The 19,497-nt window shown below is 49.9% G+C and overlaps 1 protein-coding gene across 9 annotated transcripts in view; it reads left to right on the top strand.

Moving 5' to 3' along the window:
• NLRC5 (NLR family CARD domain containing 5) overlaps positions 1–19,497 on the top strand; it is a 79,118-nt gene that overhangs the window by 24,837 nt on the left and 34,784 nt on the right. For 7 of the 9 annotated variants that reach the window (XM_077898352.1, XM_077898354.1, XM_077898356.1 and 4 more), the window contains 15 exons: positions 2,931–2,999; positions 4,216–5,887; positions 6,969–7,052; positions 7,199–7,282; positions 8,664–8,747; positions 8,870–8,959; positions 9,634–9,693; positions 11,153–11,218; positions 11,695–11,778; positions 13,821–13,904; positions 14,850–14,939; positions 16,970–17,038; positions 17,590–17,658; positions 18,833–18,916; positions 19,355–19,438. In XM_077898352.1, the coding sequence (XP_077754478.1) occupies positions 2,931–2,999; positions 4,216–5,887; positions 6,969–7,052; positions 7,199–7,282; positions 8,664–8,747; positions 8,870–8,959; positions 9,634–9,693; positions 11,153–11,218; positions 11,695–11,778; positions 13,821–13,904; positions 14,850–14,939; positions 16,970–17,038; positions 17,590–17,658; positions 18,833–18,916; positions 19,355–19,438 (2,773 nt within the window). The remainder of the gene's footprint in view (positions 1–2,930; positions 3,000–4,215; positions 5,888–6,968; positions 7,053–7,198; positions 7,283–8,663; positions 8,748–8,869; positions 8,960–9,633; positions 9,694–11,152; positions 11,219–11,694; positions 11,779–13,820; positions 13,905–14,849; positions 14,940–16,969; positions 17,039–17,589; positions 17,659–18,832; positions 18,917–19,354; positions 19,439–19,497) is intronic. The other 2 variants (XM_077898357.1, XM_077898355.1) reach the window with 1 other exon arrangement.

Below are 19,497 nucleotides of genomic sequence, written 5' to 3'. Positions count from 1 at the left end.
TTCTCCGAATCTCTGTTTCTTTTTCTTTTTCTTGTGGCAAAATACACATACCATGGAACTTCTGTCTTCACTGGTTTTAAGTATACGGTTCAGTGGTATTAAATCCACTCTTTTTGTGTGGCCGTCACCACTATCCATCTCCAGAACCCTTTTTGTCTTGGAAAACTGAAACTCTGTCCCGATTAAACAGTAACTTCCCAGTCTCCTCTCCCTGAGCCCCTGGGAACCAGCATTTTACTTTCTTTCTTTCTTTATGATTTTGACTACTTTCTATAAGTGGAATCATTTTGTGACTGGCTCATTTCACTCAGCATCATGTCCTTCAGGTGCCTCCATGTTGTAGCAGGTGTCAGAATTTCCTTCCTTTTGAAGGCTGATGAACATTCCATTATCTGTGTACACCACCCTTGGCTTATCCATCCACCCATTGATAAATACTTGGATTGCTTATTCATTATCGTGGATAATGCTGCCGTGACCATCAGTGAACAAATATTTCTTCAAAATCCTGCTTTCAGTTCCTTTTGAGTATATCTTTGGAATCCAGGGTCATTTGGTAATTTGATCTTTAATTTCTTGAGGCACTTCCATACTGTTTTCACATCTGCAATGCCATTTTACATTCCCACCAACAGCACATGAGGGTTGCAAACACTCCACATCCTTGCCAACACTTGTTTTCTGTTTGCTTTTTTTAATAGTAGCTATCATGATGGGTGTGTGATGATATTGGTCTCACTCTAATTTTGATTTGTGTTTCCCCAATGATTGGTGGTGCTGAGCACATTTCATGTACTCATTGGATATTCTTATGCCTTCTTTGGAGATATGTCTAAGTTCTTTGTCCATTTTTCAAATCATCTTGTTTGTTTTGCTGTTGTTAAGTTTAGGGGTTCTCTAAATATTCTAGATATTAACCCCTTTTCAGATATATGTTTTGCAGATATCTCTCATTTTTTAGGTTCTCTTTTTTACTCCTAGATAGTGTCTTTTGATGCATAATATGTTTTTCACTTTCATGAAGCCCATTTTGTCTGTTTTTTCTTGTGTACCTGTGCCTTGGTGCCATATCCAAGAAATAATTACCAAATCCAATGTACTGAAGCTTTTGCCATGTTTTCTTCTAAAAGTTTTATAGCTTGGGGTCTTATATCTAGGTCCTTGATCCATTTTGAGTTAGTTTTTTTTATGTGATATTAGATAAGAGTCCAACTTCATTCTCTTGTGTGTGGATGTCCAGTTTTCCCAGTACCATTTTTTGAGAAGATTGTCCATTCCCCATTAAGAGTATTTTGGTTCTTTGGGGTCCCGGGGGGATTCCATATGAATTTTAGGATTGGTTTTCCCATTTCTGCAAAACAGGTCATTGGGATTTGGTGGGAATTGTGTTGAATCTGTAGATCATTTGGGGTAAGACTGTCATCTTAACAATATAAAGGCTTCCAGGCCTTGTGCCTGGGATGCATTTCCATTTATTTGCACCTTCTTTAATTTCTTTCAACAGTGTGTTGTAGCTTTCATCGTACATGTTTTCTACCTTCTTGGTTAATGTTTAAGCATTTCATTCTTTCAATGCTTTCATAAATGGAATGGTTTTCTTAATTTCCCTTTTAGGTATTCATGGTGTGTAGAAATGCAGCTCATTTATGCAGGTTGACTTTGTATCCTGCTACTTTGCTGAATTCATTTATTAGTTCTGAAAAACTTTTTTGTGGAATTTTTAAGGTTTTCTACATATAACAGATAACCCTGTCATCTGCAAAAAGATTTTTCTTCTTCCTTTCCAATGTGGATACCTTTTATTCCTTTTTCTTGCTCAATTGCTCTGGCTAGGACTTCCAGTGCTATGTTGAATAGAAGTGGTGAAAGCAGCCATCCTTGATCTTAAAGAGAAAGCTTTCTGTCTTTCACCATTGCATCTGACATTTGTTGTGCATTCAGAACCTTTATTCCTGTAGAAGTATGGGCTTTTTATGGCAATAACATCAACAGGCTTTGACAGGAATCATCCACCCCACAATCTCAGATCCTCAGGAGATCAAAACTACTTAATCTTGGTCCCTGTCCCTTCTGGTCCATATCATTGAGCTGGCATAATTATCACATGGCTGTGACCAGGCCTAATTGATATTTGGACAGTGGGTCCCTTACTAATAGACTTGACAGAATGTTAAAATACTCCTAAACTGGTTCCAGTCACTCTCTAGGATCCCCGAGTCTCCCTGCAACCCAGCACCTAAGAAGCCAACGAGGCAGTGCAAGGCCTGCTCAGGGCTGCTCTGATTGGTCGCTGATGCCTAGCTTTAGGAATATCCCATTTTACTTCTTCAAATTCCTCCCTAAATCCTCTTGCCTTTCCTCCTCCCCTCTGTCCTCTCTCCCCTTCCTTCTTGTTTCCCTTCTTTCTGTCTTCCTTTCCCAACCTCTTCAGAAAGGCATTAAAGTGACTCTTGACAATACACAACCAGACAAGAATTCAAGAAACCAGTAAAGGAAGTAGGAAATGTGGGAGATAGGAACTAAAACACACTGGCACAACAGGGAGGCAAGGCCTGACCAAGCCCATTGGAAACTCTGCTTTTCTAACCAGCAGTGGCCTTGACAGACCTGGCTCTTTCCCACACCATTCAGTGCTCAGGCCTGAGTGTTTCTGAGGCTGCTGGCTGTGGGCCCAGCTTCCTACATCCTAGACTGGGAGATCCCCATCCCAGAAGCTGCAGGCTTCTCACCCAGGGTAGGACCCACTTCTGCAAACAGAAGCTGGTGTTGATGCAGCCTTTGCCCACTGCCTGCCCTCATTCAGTCCCTGGGTGCAGAGACACTTGTCTGTCTACTGCCTACTTGTGGACTGGAGCTCCCCAAAGGTGCTTGATACCCCCTCAGCCCAAGTCCCCAAACTTCACCCCTTACTCTTCCTTCATTCTTTCCAGGTCTGAAGCGGCCTCATCAGAGCTGTGGGTCCTCACCCCGCCTGAAGCAGTGCAAGAATCATCAGCTCGGTAGGTACTAAGGTAGGGAAGGACCCAGACCTCTAGATTGCATTGGGGCCAGGACCCAGATCCTGGACTCTGTGCCCTGCTAACAAGCCTCCATGAACCTAGCACCTCTTGTCTTAGGTGCAGCAGAGATGACTGGAGGTCCTGGGTGGGCAGAAGATAGGGCTGAGTCTGGCAAGGAGGGCCTCCCCACTAAGAGGCCGCAGGGCCTTCTCCAGAGGTGGCACAGCTGAGGGAGCTTGAGGCATCCCAGCAGATTGCAGCTTCATCATCTGGGCTTTACCAGGACACTCCCCTACCCCATGCCTGCAGGACTGAGAACCTGAAGGAGGTGATGAATATGACCTCAGACCTGGGCCCTCATTGACTGGGTTAGAGATGGGCAGAATACCAGGGAGAACCCTGCTCACCACAAGGCATGGGGGCTGCTGAGGGCTGCAGGCCAGAGGGAGTCAAAAAGATAGAACTTCTCTCATTCCCTACCAGTTGTCCCCAGCATCCCCTGACAGAAGCCCTGGTTCTTCCCCTGGACCACCCAAGTGATCCCAGCAATTAAAAAGTCAATGCCTGGGGTAGCCCAGGTGGCTCAGTGGTTTAGCGCCGCCTTCAGCCCGGGGCCTGATCCTGGAGTCCCGGGATTGAGTCCCACGTCAGTCTCCCTGCATGGAGCCTGCTTCTCCCTCTGCCTGTGTCTCTGCTTCTCTCTCTCTCTCTCTCTCTCTGTCCCTCATGAGTAAATAAATAAAATCTTAAAAAAGAAAAAAAAAGTCAATACCTGGCACCATAAGGGCCCAGCTCTGGTTCTGACTGGTCAGTGCCTAGGCCTACAGGTTGTTAGCACTCACCCCTGGGCGCTGCAAACCTGAAATATTGGACAGGCAAACAGGCTACTCAGATACACAGTAAGAGTTTGTTCTAGGATGTTGCAAAGGAAGCACCCCACTTCCCCTCCGCAGCCACCCATCTCACCGACAACTTTATACCACCTATATTGTTGCAAAACAAACAGAGCCATAATCTACACTCCCCTAGCCAGACTTCCCCCATTTCAATGGCCCCTAAGAATCTGGTTGGCGCAAGAGTCCCTGTGTGCTCTTGCCAGTCCCCACCACCCCTTACACACACGGCTGAGGCCACAAGCTCCCAACAACCAATCCTGGGGTGAGAGGACCTGGGAGTGGGAGGCCTCCGCCCTCATGCCTCTCCCTGCCCCCTGCAGAGTTGGCCAGGAGGTACCTGAAGTTGCTGAGGACTTCTGCCCAGCAGCGCTACAGCAGGATTCCCGGGCCGGGGCAACCCCTTGCCTTCCACCAGGCCTACATCCCCCCAATCCTGCAGTGGAGCCGGACCACGGCCCCCTTCAGTGCTCAGGACGGGGCTGTAGTGGGGGACCCCAAGGCAGAAGATGACACGGACGTGAGCATCCGGGACCTCTTCAGCACCAGGGCTGACAAGGGCCCGAGGGTGACGGTGCTCCTGGGGAAGGCAGGCATGGGCAAGACCACGCTGGCCCACCGGCTCTGCCAGAGGTGGGCTGCTGGCCAGCTTGACCGCTTCCAGGCTCTGTTCCTGTTTGAATTCCGTCAGCTCAATCTGATCACCAGTTCCGTGACGCTGCCCCAGCTGCTGTTTGACCTGTACCTGAGCCCTGAGGCGGGCCCCGACTCGGTCTTCCAGTACCTGGAGGAGCATGCTGGAGGAGTCCTGCTGATCTTTGATGGGCTGGACCAGGCCCTCCACTCGCATTCCAGCACGGAGCCTGAAGGCCCCGAGGCCCCAAGTCCGGCCCTTGCCCTCTTCTCCGGGCTCTGCCGGGGGACCATCCTGCCTGGCTGCTGGGTTTTGGCCACCTCCCGTCCAGGGAAGCTGCCCGACTGCCTGCCCACAGAGGCAGCCACGGTCCACATGTGGGGCTTTGACAGGCCACGGGTGGAGGAGTATGTGGGCCGCTTCTTCAGTGACCAAGAGTGGCAGGAAGCAGCCCTAGCAGAGCTGCGAGAAAACAGGCATCTCCAGAGCATGTGTGCGGTGCCTGCACTGTGCCAAGTCACCTGCCTCTGCCTCCACCATCTGCTCCCAGGCAACTCTCCAGGCCAGTCTGCAGCCCTCCTGCCCACCGTGACTCAGAACTATGTACAGATGGTGTCCACTCTCAGCCCCCGTGGGTACCTGCCTCCCGAGTCTCTGCTGGGCCTCAGTGAGATGGCTCTGAGGGGCCTGGAGACTGGGAAGGTTATCTTCTCTGTAGGCGACATCTCTCCACCCATGGTGGCTTTTGGGGCAGCCCTCGGCTTGTTGACCTCCTTCTGCATCTGCACAGGCCCTGGGCACCAGGGTATAGGCTATGCCTTCACCCACCTCAGCCTACAAGAGTTTTTTGCCGCCTTGTACCTGATGGCCAGCCCCAAGGTGGACAAAAATGTACTTGCCCGCCATGTCACCCTCAATTCTCGCTGGGTGCTACGGACCAAAGCTAGACTAGGCCTCTTAGACCACCTCCCCACCTTCCTGGCAGGGCTGGCATCCTGTGCCTGCCGACCCTTCCTTAGCCATGTGGCCCAGCAGGATGAGATGTGGGTGAGTGACAAGCAGGCTGCAGTGATGCTGGCTTTGAGGAAGTTGGCCATTCGCAGGCTCACAGGACCCAAGGTTGTAGCACTCTGTCACTGTGTGGGTGAGACCCAGGAGCCTGAGCTGGCCAGCCTCATGGCCCAAAGTCTCCCCAGTCACCTGTCCTTCCACAATTTCCCACTGACCTATACGGACCTGTCTGCCCTGACCAACATCTTGAGGCACAGGAATGCCTCCATCCACCTGGATTTTGAGGGCTGCCCCCTGGAGCCCCACTGCCCCGAGGCCCTGGCAGGCTGTAAGCAGATAGAGAATCTCAGGTGAGAGTAGGGTCAGGGAAGAACTGGGGAGGATCTGGGAGGGAAGTGGGCTTTGGAAGAGTGGAGTCAGTCAGACCCTTGCTGAGGGAGGCTGGGTGAGAATCTTGGACATCAGAGCAAACAGTTGGAACTGCCCCCAGCCTGAGACCCAGTTGGGAAGCTCCATGCCTCCCAAGACCTTAGGATCTAGTTGGCTCTCAACTGGACTTTATTATTGTGGTTGCTGGGCCTTTCAAGTCTCCTTCTCCCTCTCAGCCATGGGACGGAGCCTCTGACATTGGAAGTGGTTTGACTTTGGGCAGGTTACTTCTCAGCCTGAGTTTCTTCATCCCGAAAATGAATCAGTAATAATACTGATGGCATGAGCTTATTGTGAGAACCAAATAAGAGAATGCAGGGAAAACCCTCTGTAGCAAGTGCCTGGCACACAGTGATGGCTCAGTATGTGTAGTAGTAGCTAGAGAAAAGGTGAGGCTCAGTAACAGAGAACACCCTTGCAAATACAGTGGATTAAATAATGTTGAATTTTGTTTCACTGTCATGGAGCACTCAGAAGTAAGTGGTCCGGGTCTCTGAGATGGCTCAGCTTCATGTGGTCATTCAGGGACCCAGGTCCCTTCCACTGGTGCTCCATCATCTCCTTCGGCATTTGGATCTGCATGGTCAAAGCTGGGTCATGGGCATATCCATGCTCTGCTTGAAGGGAAGGGAAGGGGAGCATGCATTAGACTCACCCAATGTATTAAAGCCCACACAACCATGGAGATAGGGCACATCCCTTCCGCTCACATTCCAGTGGTGAGAAGGTAGCTGTGTAGCCACTCTGAGCTGCAAGGGAGGCTGAAAGTGCCATCTGTGACTGGGAAACTGTGTTCCCAGTTAGAGCTCTATCAGTGGAAAATGGGTTTCAATGGACATTTACAGTCTCTGCCATAATATGGATTTGTTAGTACTATAAATGACAGCTACCACTGCTGTTAACATAACTATTCAGTTCCATCTGTCAGAGGAAGGGGTGGGTGGTGGCTTTTAAGCCCTGCTCAGCATTGAACCTCTGCTACCTTGCCTCTTCCTGTGGCAGCTTTAAGAGCAGGAAATGTGGGGATGCCTTTGCAGAAGCCCTCTCCAAGAGCCTGCCAACAATGGAGAGCCTGAAGAAGCTCGGGTGAGCCAGGGCTTGGATCTAAGAGGGATCCTCAACCAGGAACGCCGAGAATTCTCCCCTTTCCCTTTGACCCTGCACAGGGCAGATTCCTGCCCTTACCTCCTTTCCCACCCCTGTTTTTCCCACCCTCTTTGCTTACCCTGCAGGTTAGCAGGATGTAAGATCACTGCCCGAGGCATCAGCCACCTGATGCAGGCTTTGCGCCTCTGTCCACAGCTGGAAGAGATCAGGTGAGTGATCTCCAGGAAGACCTGCTGGTTAGGGGAACAAGTCACTTCCCAGGTCCCTGGGACCCCCACCCCGACCCAGAGCCTATAATGAGTTCTACATATTCTATTGAATCTGACAAGTTATTTTTCAGTCAGACCCAGAGAGGGGAGGCATTGGTCCAAGAACTGCGTGGGGCTGGATCTAAATACCAGGCTTACAAAGACCCTAGCACTGCTTCCTTCATCTAATATTTTGGGCCGTCTTGAAAGACCTTGAGTTTTGAGGGACCCTCCCCTCTTTCTGTGACCCTGAGAGAAGGGATGACAGTGTAGGCAGGTGTCAGCCATGATGTGTACACATACATACATGAAACACACACATTCCTTCATATTCATGCATGTATGTGTACACACTTGCACTCACCCCTCACTTGAACATATGCTCCCCTCATATGCACATTCGTAGGTGTGTGCGCATGCTTGCACACTTAGATCCACATACACATTTAGATGCAAGTACATACGAACTAAGCACATGTGCACAAATATACTCCTGCTGGTGTTTGTAATGAGTAGCCAGTAGGAGGGGTGGGGCCAAGGAGCCTTCTCCACAGCTTATTGGCAGAACCACCACTAGCTTATATGGCATCTTTATGAGATTTAGAAAAAAGCACTCTGTCCAGAGAGATGCAGCCTGGCACTAGGTCATCCCGCTTGTTGAGTGGAGTGTTAGTTGGACCACAGCTCCTATTTTCTTCAGCTGGGTGCCTTTCTGTGGGATCATCGGGTGATAGGAGAAAAGACTATGTCACTCTCAATAATCGGGGTGGGGGAGTGTCAACAAATTCATACTTCCAAACCTTTGCACTAGCCAGAGAAATCATGCAGAAAGGTATCCTCACCCTTCTTCTGTCCCTCCAGCTAGGAACTCAGACAAGGCTGGGTTGTGGACCCCATTTGACAGATGGGGTATGTGAGGTCAGAAAGAATGTGCTTAGCCTGGGTTTCTGGGTGAGTCGAGGCCAGAGCTGGGGCTGGAAGCAGCATCTCCTATATCCCAGTCTAGAATCTGGGAGCCAAGAGACTGTGATAACTCCAGCCTCAGGCACATCCCAAACATAACCCTGAGAGCAGTGTGTTGGATGTCCTCATTCTACTTCATGAGGCCTTCACACCCCATCCTATGGATCTCTTGGGCCACTAGGCAGGAACTCCCCATTGGAGCTGAATAGGTACAGAAGTGAGGCCAACAGAAGGCCTCTCCTCCTAGCTGGGCCTATTAGATACTGTGGAGCAAGTCACCAACACATTGTAGGCCTATGAGTTGTGTCTACTCCATGAGGGCTGCTGTGTCACCTGCCAACTGGGGCTCCCAAGGGACTGGGCCTTGATCTCTCTGCAGCTTCCAGGACAACCAGCTGAAGGATAGGGCCGTGCTGAATATCGTGGAAGTACTTCCTTCTTTGCCACGGCTCCAGAAGCTTGAGTAAGCAAGTTTTCCACCCCCAAACCCCTGCCTGGATCTCCCTTCTTCCTTGAGGAGCAAAGAAAGTCTGGTGCCCATGGGATATAGGATTCAATCCTAATATCCTTGCCACAATCTTGCAGCCTGAGCCGCAGCAATGTCTCCGTGTCAACCTTACTCTGCTTGACAAAGGTGGCGGTCACATGCCCTACTGTCAAGATGCTACAGGTCAGGTGAGCAGAAGGAGTGGAATATGGGCCTTCAGAGGCTTGAGAAAAGGGAAGAGGAAAGTAGGGGGTAGAAAATGGAGCACCTTGTCTGCAGTAGCTACGTATGTGTGCCTGAATTTGCTTTATTCACATCGGTATCTCCAGAGCCTATCTCAGGCCTGGCACTTGGTACTCGTGAATGAGTAGAATGAAGTTATATATACTCATTATGTAGTGAATGAATAGACTGGATGGATGGATGGATAGATGGGCAGATGGTTGAAGGAATGAGTCAACTGCATCTGGAAGCGCAGGCTTAGTCCAAGGAAGAATTGGCGCGTGTCGCTCTCCATGGTGCTGAACTGAGGTTACCTGTTTGGATGATTGAGCAGTTTAAGTGCCATGCCTCTTAGTCCTACAATACTGTAACTCTCACAAAAAACTCTTTACTTTCCTAATTTTTAAAAGTCTTTCCTGTAAACATTGTTTTCTTGAATTTTAAAATTCAAGATGTATCGAGCAATGACATAGTCATAATTTTATATGTCTGATTTGGGGCATTTCTGTCAGTTGTTTCTCTGTAAGTTACAAAATCAGCTTTCTTTGGCTGTTTGGGCAGCAAGGGGGGGATGCAGGCAGCAGGTGATGTGCTGGTTTCTAGTCTACCGGTTTCACAGCTCAGTGTCTGACTCTTGCAGGGAGACGGACCTCATCTTTCTTCTTTCCCCGCCCACAGAGACTGCTGCAGAGCTTGGAGCGTAAGAACCTAGGGAGGGGGTGGACCTGGGCCCATTCTGAGGGGCAGTCTGAACTCAAGAAGTGGCAGGGTAAGGTGGCCAAGAGAGGCTGTGAAGAGTTGGAATGTAGGGATTCTTCTTGCTATGGCTGAGCTGAGAAATTATCTACTTCTCAGAGTTGGCAAAGGACGTTAGCTTCATATCTGGACCACATCTGGCCTTTGTGATGAGAGAGCATCTCCAGAAGTCTCAAACCAAGTCAGGCCCTTAGGGAAGGCATGAATATAGTGTTAGACTGGTGTTAGTAAGTGGAGAAAGCTTCAGAAAAGTTTTCCATCTAAAAAAAAAAAGAGAAGGCAATGATAATACCCACATCTTAGAGTTACTCTGAGGATTAAATGAATTAATACACTGAAAGTGCTTAATACACTGCTGACATCCAGGTGGCACTCAGATGCTGGCTACTCCAGCTATGCACAGATTCCAGCTTGGCTAGTCCTGCCTGGGCAAAAAAAGGGGAGCAGCCTTTCCATGAAAGAACATTCCATCTGGACGTCCTCACACCTCTCCCTGGCTGAGACTCATAGACAGATGATGTTGTATGTCTGTGGAGAATCCTTTCCCTGCTCTAGGCTTCAGTTTCCTCACCCATACGATGATCTAGTAGGACCCCCTCCAGCTGTATAGAGCTATGATGCTCTATATGGTAGCCACCAGCCACAGATGACTATACTGTATACTAATTAAAATTAAGTAAATGTATATTAATTAAAATTAAGTAAAATTAACATTTATCAGTCACATTAGCTGCATTTCAGTACTTAATGGCTATGGGGGACTAGTGTCTCCCACGGTGGATGGCATAGATATAAACATTCTTATCATTGCAGAAAGTTCTGTTTGATAGCAGCAATCTAGAGGTTGGCGAAAACCTAGCTAATAACATTCCAGCTTCTCTGCAGCCCCTGACCCTCCCCTGGCCTAGTGGGAGACAGCCTGGAGGTGCCATGACTCCCACAGCCTGGACCCATACACAGTCCATGCTCCCAGCCTTCTGAACCATAGGTGGCACATATGCAAGTGGAGAGCTTCACGTCATAGAAATAGCAGCTTCTTTTTATTTATCTTCAATCTTGTGCCTATGCTGGGTGCTTGACCCATACATTGTCTCATTCAATCCTTCAACTACCCTGTGTTAGATATTGTCATCCTGTTTTGGAAAAGAGACAATGGGAGCTCAGATAGGTGAAGTGACTTGCCCAAGGCCACACAGCTATACATGACGAGTCAGAATTTGAATAAAGCCTATTTGCCCTCAAACCTTTCGCTCTTGCTGTTTTGGGGAATAGCACATTTAGCACCTCCAAAAAACCATCTTTGTTATTCATTCACTGTGGGTCTTTGGCCCCTAGAACCCAAGGTAAGGCCCATCAGGCCCTGGGCTCTAAGACAAGGCCAATGTTGGATTTGTTCTTGCCAGAGCACCAGATCTACAGGGAAATGCCATCCAGAGGAAAGAGGCTCAGAGCAGAAGCCTGGCACTCAGGTACCTCTGTGGGATCCATTGCATTAAGGGGAGGGATGTGATATGAGGGAAGGGTGCCTTCCCAGGAGAGGTACCACAGGGGCAAGGAGAATAAAAGGAAAAACAGGCATGGAGCAGAGACAGGACATGAATAACCCATCCTGGCATCTGTCTTAACAACAACAATGACCACCATAATTTAATGGGCTCTTGCTACATACTGGGCACTGTAGTATCTTATGTCTATTACTTCATTGCAATTCTTTTGAAAATCCTGCCAAGTACACAGTATTATTCCCATTTGATAGAGGAAGAAACTGAGGTTCAAGGGCCTTGTCTATGACTGTACATCTGCTGAGAGGCAGGGCCAGGGTGAGACCCCAGGTCTCCTGCCTCCTGATTCCCCCGGCTCCCACACCTGGCAGAGGCCCTTGGGGCTGGAGGAGGTGTGGTGTGGCTTCTTGCCCTGAGCCCCTCTGCCTCCACTTTCACTCCAGGCTCCTGCAGTGCCAGCTCGGAATTCATGATGTGCAGGAGCTCATTGCCCAGCTCCGGGAAGGTCCCCGCCTGGAGGAAGTAAAGTGAGTGTCATGGGAAGTGCTGGAGTGGGAAATGGGTCGGGGGCAGGGCAGCATCTGAAGGGCATCCACTGGGGCGGGGGCAGGGAGGGGGTCGAGGGAAGGGTGGTGTCAGGAAGGGCATGCTGCCTTATTAAGAATTTGAGGAAGGGATGCCTGGGCGGCTCAGTGGTTGAGCATCTGCCTTCTGCTCAGGTCATGATCCCAGGGTCCTGGGATCAAGTCCCACATCGGGCTCCCCACGGGGAGCCTGCTTCTCCCTCTGCCTATGTTTCTGATGTTTCTGCCACCCCCTTTGTGTCTCTCTGAATAAATAAATAAAACCTTAAAAAAAAAAAAGAATTTGAGGCATTCAGACCATCATGACAGCTCCCACTATTCAGCACTTGCCTGGATTAGGCATTTTTACATATATACTCTCATGTAATCTTCCCACCCTGTGATGTAATATTACTATGCAAGCTCTTTAGAGGAGGGAATTAAGTTACACAGAGGTAAGTTTGCTCAAGGTCACACAGGTAGGATGAGTCCACGCCAGGATTCCAGCTCAGACAGTTTGACTCCCAGTGGCCTCACCCCTGTAACCAGTGTTATTGAGACCTGCAGAGCAAAAATCTCATCACACCTGTCTTCCAAACCACAGCCCTCAGGGTCCCCTCCCTCTATCTTCCTCCCAGAGTAGAATGAGACTGCCTTTTCTTTTTGGGCTGGAGAGATTCCATTAATGCCCAACTCCTGTGAGAGTAGGGCTTGGCTATTGGTAGAGGTCCTGTCATGTCATCAGGAGGGGAATCCCTGTAAGGACCATCCCCAGAAATCAAATGAGAGTGAGGGTGGAGTGATGGAATGCCGTAATGTGTTCTGAGGTGAGTGGCCCCACCCTAGGGAAAGATAAAGATGAATGTGTGAGGGCCCTGGTGACCAAAGCTTGAACCTTGACATTGTCCCACTGGGAGAACCAAGACAGGATTAGAAGGTGTTTTTACAAAACATATGCTTCCATCCACCTGGCCATCACTGAGCCACACACACACACACACACACACACACCGCCACCTGCTGCTGGCGCTCTCATCCCCCATCAGCCGCCTGGCTACACAGGCCAGACATCTCTCGGCAACCTTACCCTCTTCCTATAGCCAGCCCATCCCAAGTCTGCCTATCCCTTACATATCTCTCAACACCACCTTCTTTTCACCCACTGCCCCAGTCCAAACCACTTTCGTTCCTCACCTGGATGACCCCATCAGCCTCCTCATAGGGTTTCCTGCTTCCATGCTGGCCACTTCCAGCTGGCAGAGAGTGAACTGCGTTTCACTGCTGCCTGACCCCTTTAATCCTTCCCACGGCTCATGATGAAGCCCAAATCCTAAAATCCTGTGTAATCCAAAATGCTGCCTCCAACCCACCAAGCCCCACCTGACCCTGTCCTGTCACTGAAATCTTTGATCCTGACACACTGTCTCCCTTTCAGCTCCTCCAGTGTGCTATGCCACAGGACCTTTGAATGAGTTGTTCCCAGTACCAGGAACACCCCTCCCCCATCTCTCTCCCACCACTTACCTATTGAGCTCCTAGTTTTTCAAACAGGTAATTCAAACATCAGGGAAACCTTCCCTGATCCCCATGGTAGATCTGATGCCCCTCTAATCATGGAGTTTATCACAAAAAGCAGTTATGGAGGTTGAAGCATAAAGGAGCAGCTTAGGGTAGAGCCTTGAAATCCAACTGACTAGGTTCAAATCCCAGGTCCACCTTTCAGGAGATGCTTTAACTGCTCTGTACCTCAGTTTGCTCATCAGTAAGATAAGGATAATAATATCATCTGCCCCATAGGGTTCTTTATGAGGATTAAATAGCTGGTAATGGTAGAAACAGCTGGGACAGTGCTGGACACATCGTATACAGCCTTGCAGCACCATCGTTATTAGGGCTCATTTACTGGAGCATTCCTTTGGCTAAAGTCAAGGAGGGACTCTGTGGGTGCAGAGGCTGAGGGGTGACCCCACCCTGGCAGCACAGGACATCAGGCCCCTCTGTCTCAGCCTTTCAGGAAACCAGCTGGATGATGAAGGCTGTCGACTGATGGCAGAAGCTGCATCCCAGCTGCACATCACCAGGAATCTAGAGTGAGTTGCCCGTGTCACCATTGGGTGACAGGGGGGAGCCCTGGAGAGCCCCAGCTGGGCCTGCCACCCCACTCTTCATGCCCCCACTCACCAGAAAGAGTGCTGCTCCAGTAGGCTCCATGCCTACTTTCTCCCTACAACAGCAACGTTGGAGTGGTTTGAGCATGACTTACTTTGCCTCTGTCATGAGCCACTGCCTTACTTAGTTCCAGTTACTGAAACCACTTGCATTTGTAAACCGTGTCCCTTGTGCTACGATGGCTTCTGTTCCTTGTGACAGCCCTGGGGTGGGGTGGGGTGTTGCCGTGGGTGTTGCATTAGGTCTTGGGTGGATGGGTTTTGGGGTGTTGGAGTAGGAAGAGGCTTGTTAGGGTGTGGGTACCATGCTGAGGTAAAGGGGTGGGTTGTTGAGGTGGTGGGATGGAAAGATAGGGTAGTAGGCTGTTGGATGTGCTGTGGGGTTACATGGTATTGGGTGCGGTGGTGTTTGGATGGGATGTGTTGAGGTCTAAGCATCAAGAATGGATTGGATGGCATAATGTTGAGGTTGAGCAACAGACCTCTGGGGCCTTGCCTTTGGCATTCAATCCTAACTCTTGTCACTTATTAGCTTTAACATAATGTCTCTGGGCCTCAGTATCTCCATTTGTAAAATGGGATTAAAATGGTGGTTATTTTACAGACCAGGAAACAGGCTCAGAGAGGTGGAAACAGTGAGTCAGTTCTTCTCACTCAAGCTGTAGAACCTTATTCTCTGGGCAGCAGAGTCATGAGCTCTTGGCTCAACCACATGGGCCAGAATCCTTTGAGCTTCTGCTTAAGGGCCCAGGACATCCCAGGAGTGACAGCCAGCAAGCTACTGTGCCAGGAGGAGGGGACTGGAGCTGTCTCAGGCTGGGGACTTCAGCTGCCTGCTGACTGCCACCCCCTCCCTCTTCTCCACAGCCTCAGCAACAACGGGCTATCTGTGGACAGGGTACACTGTATGCTGAGTGCGGTGAACACGTGCCAGAACTTGGCAGAGCTTCATATCAGGTAGGACCCCCCCAGTGGGCCACTGTAACCCACTGCTACCTCCAGCCTGGAGCTCTGGGGCTCTCCCATCATTCTCTGAAAGACCTTAGAATTCCTTCTGGGCCCAGGCCTTTGGGAACTGGAGAAGATGCTGCTGAGGCCCTGCCCAAATCCTCTTTTCCCAGGTGCTATGGGTGTTGGCTACCCACCCTTTATACCTTCTCCAGGAAACTACCCCGAGTGAGCTGATAGGATGCCTGGGTGGTTACCCTCCCAATTCCCCCAACCAGGGGTGGCCAATGACAGAGGTAGAGGTATCACTCTCCAGCGTCCTTGCCTTAAGTGGGACAAACTTTTGGTGCCATTCACACTCCAGAGTTCCCTGTAGGATCAGGCCAAGGACCTGTTCTTCTCTTCTTCCCATGGTCTCCTACTGTTTTTTCCTGAGAGCAGGCCTTCAGTATATCACATACACAAGTGATCAGTGACACTTGAACCTCTGCCTCATTCAGAGGCTCAGGCTCTGCCTCTAGGGAACCTGACCCAAGACAGGGCCCAACCTTGTTTCTGTAAGTCTCAGTATTCAGTCTGGGGATCTGAAGACAGATGCTAATTAATGTCAACACAGTCCCCACCCCGAGGGGCTCTTAACTGGGGAGGGTGGTCCCTGCTTTAAACACCCCTCAAAGGAAGAGAGAGACACTGAATAACCCAGAAGAGAGGTTAGGGAGCCTTTGTTCACTGTATATAATGATCCAATAAAGGATCCTTAGCTCATTCCAAATGACATGCCATTCATTTCTAGGAATTTACACTAAAGAAATCAGCCTGCTGGTGTAAACACATTTAGATGCAGGAATGTTCACCTCAGTATTGGTTATAACAAGAAAAAGTGAACTTCCCTTAAATATGCAACAGTTGAGTATTGGGTGAGTAAACTAAGTTACTTTCAGAGAGAAAAACTCAGTGAAAAATGATGATATAGGTACAATTTTAGTATAGAGGGATGGCTGTGATATAGTAAATAAACATACAAATTTTAATTCACCATTTTTATAATAAAGCTTTTCAAACACGCTCAAAAGGTAGGGAGAATGGTGTGGTGAACACCCCAGTTCCCACCAATAATTTTTCAACATTTTGTCACCCTTGTTTCACCTATCCCTTGAAAAACTAATTTTTCAATGAGAATCTGTCCTTTAATCCCATTTTTTAAGAAAATTAAAAAAGAACATTAATTGCATTTTAAAAACAAAAGACTTGAAAAACCCACTCCCAAATGTTATCAGCAGTTACTGACAGGTGGAAGAGGTGGTGGGTGATTTTTCTTTATTTTCTTCTTACTTTACTCTAAGTTCTCCACATGGAAGAAATATGACCTCTGCAATGAGAAATGTGTATTTAGGGGCACCTGGGTGGCTCAGTGGGTTAAGCATCTGCCTTCTGCTCAGGGTCCTGAGATGGAGCCCCCAGTAGGACACCCTGCTCAGCAGGAAGTCTGCTTCTCCCTCTGCCCCTCCTCTGCTCGTGCTTTCTCTCTCTCTCTCACTCTCTCTCTCTGTCAAATAAATAATCTATCTTTTTAAACAATCTTTTTTTAAAAAAAAAAAAAAAAAGGAATGTGTATTTTACATTCAGTTTACACAGGTGAGGTTAGGGATGCTCCTGCTCTAAGTTACAGCCTCGTGTGGGCTGTCAGGACCTGTCCCGGACCTGGCAAGGACCTCGCTGTGCTGGGATGAGTGCCCTCAGCTGGGGATGCCCTGGGTGAGCACAGAACAGAGGGAGGAGGGTCTCAGCCGGAGGCAGACATAAAGCAGAACTGAAGTTTTCTTTCAAAGACTTGACAGGAAACTAAAGTTGATAAGTTTGCAAAATCTCTGTGGTAGAAGGTTTTCAGATGCCCAGAAGCACAGGAAGCACAGGAAGTCATAGCAAAGTCAGAAGTGGCTGCAGCTCGAGGCAGAGGATGACTCCAGGCGAGGTTAGAAAATGACACAGGGACCCCCATAAGCCTCTTGTCTCCTTCTTCTTCTCTTTTCTCTCTGCAGCCTGCTGCATAAAACTGTGGTCTTCACATTTGCCCCAGAGCAGGAGGAGCAGGAGGGGATCTGGAAGAGGTAGGGCGCAGCATCATCCTGGCCCCGTCATGAGCCTGGGCCAGACCCTCCGCGACCTCCCCAGCTGGACAGTATCACTCAACTCTCGGGACCTTGACAAATTCACAAAGAAGCAGGCAGACAACAGGCTTGGCAGGGAATGCAGCCTGGAGGGCGAGTGTCAGAGGACAGACTGCCTCCCCATTTCCTCGCTAGGCAGAATGGCATCCTGGGATGGGGATGGGGTAGCCAGAGAGCCACGCATAAATTTGTGTCCTTTGGCATAAATCTCAAGGATCTGTGGATCGCTTGGCCTGTAGTTCTGATTTGGGTTAGACCCTTCTGGCTCCCTTTGGCATGCACTGTCCTGAAGCGATTCACATACATTGTCCCGGTGAGAGGCTACGTGATTGGTCCCAGGTCACACAGCCAGGAAGCCAAGGGACACAAGTGGAACCACAGTCTGGCCATCTCCAGGCCTTGTGCGGAGACTGAACAGTAGGAGGTGAGGCTGAGGGTGGACTTAGTGGCTGAGGAGTTTGCTCAGCCTGGCCTGGTGTGTGTCCCTCCAGGACTGCGCTTCGGGACAGCCTCACGCACCAGGTGCCCTTTGAGCTGCCCCTGCGCTCCACGAGGATCAGGTACGGTGATGGCCTACAGGCCCTGGTGGCTCCCCCCTCTTCCCTTCTGCTCAAAGCCTACCCCCAGGTGCTCCCTGGAGGACACGGCCTGCTCTATTCAGGAGTGTGGCATGGCTTCCCTGCCTCCCTCCTCCCCTGTTCAGCCTGCAGCAGATGGGGCTCACAGGGCAGCCCCCTCAGTGACCTTCCCCACCTGAGGGGCCCCCACTCCTCACAACTCACCTGACCTCCAGCAGCTGACAGGCTGTGGGGACTCTGGATAGGGAGAATGGGGACATGTGGCCCCTTCTTTCCTCATCCTGGAGCTTAGCTCAGCCCTCACAGGGCACCCATCCATATTCTTCTGGCTTTCTCTTTTATTCTGTGTCCGTCTGAATCTCCCTGTCTGTCTCTATCTTGTTTCTCTCATATTTTCTGTTTCTTGGTTTTTGCTACCCTTTGTTATTGTCTATCTGTCCTCCTCAGGCACTGTGTGTATGTGCACATGCATGTGTTTGTGTGTGTGCATAGGTGAGTGTGCATGTGTCTGTGTGTGTGTATAGGTGCACATGCATGCCTGTGCGTGTGTGTACACCCCTGCAAGTGCATGTGTATGTTTATGTATGTGTGTGTGCATAGGTATGTGTGCATAGGTGTGCACAGATGCCTTTGTGTGTGCACACCCCTGCAAGTGCATGTGTGTGTAGGTGCACGTGCATGCATGCATGTGTATGTGCATAGGGGTGTGTGTGCATGTTTGTACATAGGTGCATGTGCATGCAAGCATATGTGTAAGTGTGCATGCATGCCTGTGTGTGAATGCCCTGCAAGTGCGTTTGTGTGTAGGTATATGTGCACATATGCATGTATGTGTGTGTGCATAGCTGTGTTCGTGCATGTGTGTGTAGGTATGTGTGTATGCCTGCATATGCACGTGTGTCTCTGCATCTGTCTCTTCTGTGTCTCATCTCCATGTCTCTCCATCTCTGTCTCCTTGCCTCCCTGTGTCTCTATCTCTGGCTCTTGACTACCTGTGTGGGAGGTCTTATGTGTGTGTTGTGTGCTGGTGCTCGCAGTCTCTGTCTGGGTGAAAGACACATTCCTGTCCCTCTTCTGCAAGACTGTCTGCCTGTGTGCCTGGGGGTGGTGGCCACTCTTACCTCTGTTCTGAGGAGCTGTGTTTCCTCCTCCGCAGGCTGACACACTGTGGCTTGCAAGCCAAGCACCTAGAGCAGCTCTGCAGGGCCCTGGGAGGAAGCTGCCACCACAGTCACCTGGAGTGAGTGCTGGCTGTTGGAGGGCGGGTGGGTGGGGCCCATCAGCCAGTGGACGTTAGTGTGGGGGGGTTTCTTTTGATTTTTTTTTTTTCTTTTGATTTTTTGAGATTGAGGTCAGCAGTCCTTCCCTGCGCAAGCAGTCAGGAACCCCTTAGAGAGTCTGGCAAGGGGTGTGTCCCTTCCCCCTAAAATGCAGGTCCCCACATATGACCCCCTCTAAAGCCTACCCCTGACTCACAAGGGTCACAAATCTCAGGATGGAAACCATGGGGGAAACACCAGCCAATCCATGTGAGATCTGCTGAGATCTGGCCTGGCAGCCCAGGGCCATGTCCCAGTTTTAGAAGAAGCTGAGTGACTGAGCCCAGGGGTGGAGAGAGAGCTCCCATGGGCCCCATCCCTGTCCTCCACTAACCTGTTGGCCCCCTTGCCCCTCCCAGCCTCTCAGGCAATGCTCTGGGGGATGAAGGCGTGGCCCAGCTGGCTCAGCTGCTCCCAGGGCTGGGTGCTCTGCAGTCCTTGAAGTGAGTAAGGCCTCTGAGGCTTGTCCTCATTGGGAGGAGGTGTGTGTGTGTGTGTGTGT

Source organism: Canis aureus, chromosome 5, assembly GCF_053574225.1.
Source record: "Canis aureus isolate CA01 chromosome 5, VMU_Caureus_v.1.0, whole genome shotgun sequence".
Lineage (NCBI taxonomy): Eukaryota > Metazoa > Chordata > Mammalia > Carnivora > Canidae > Canis > Canis aureus.
Note: the sequence above shows the minus strand (reverse complement) of the source record. Positions and strands in the feature narration are given on the sequence as shown.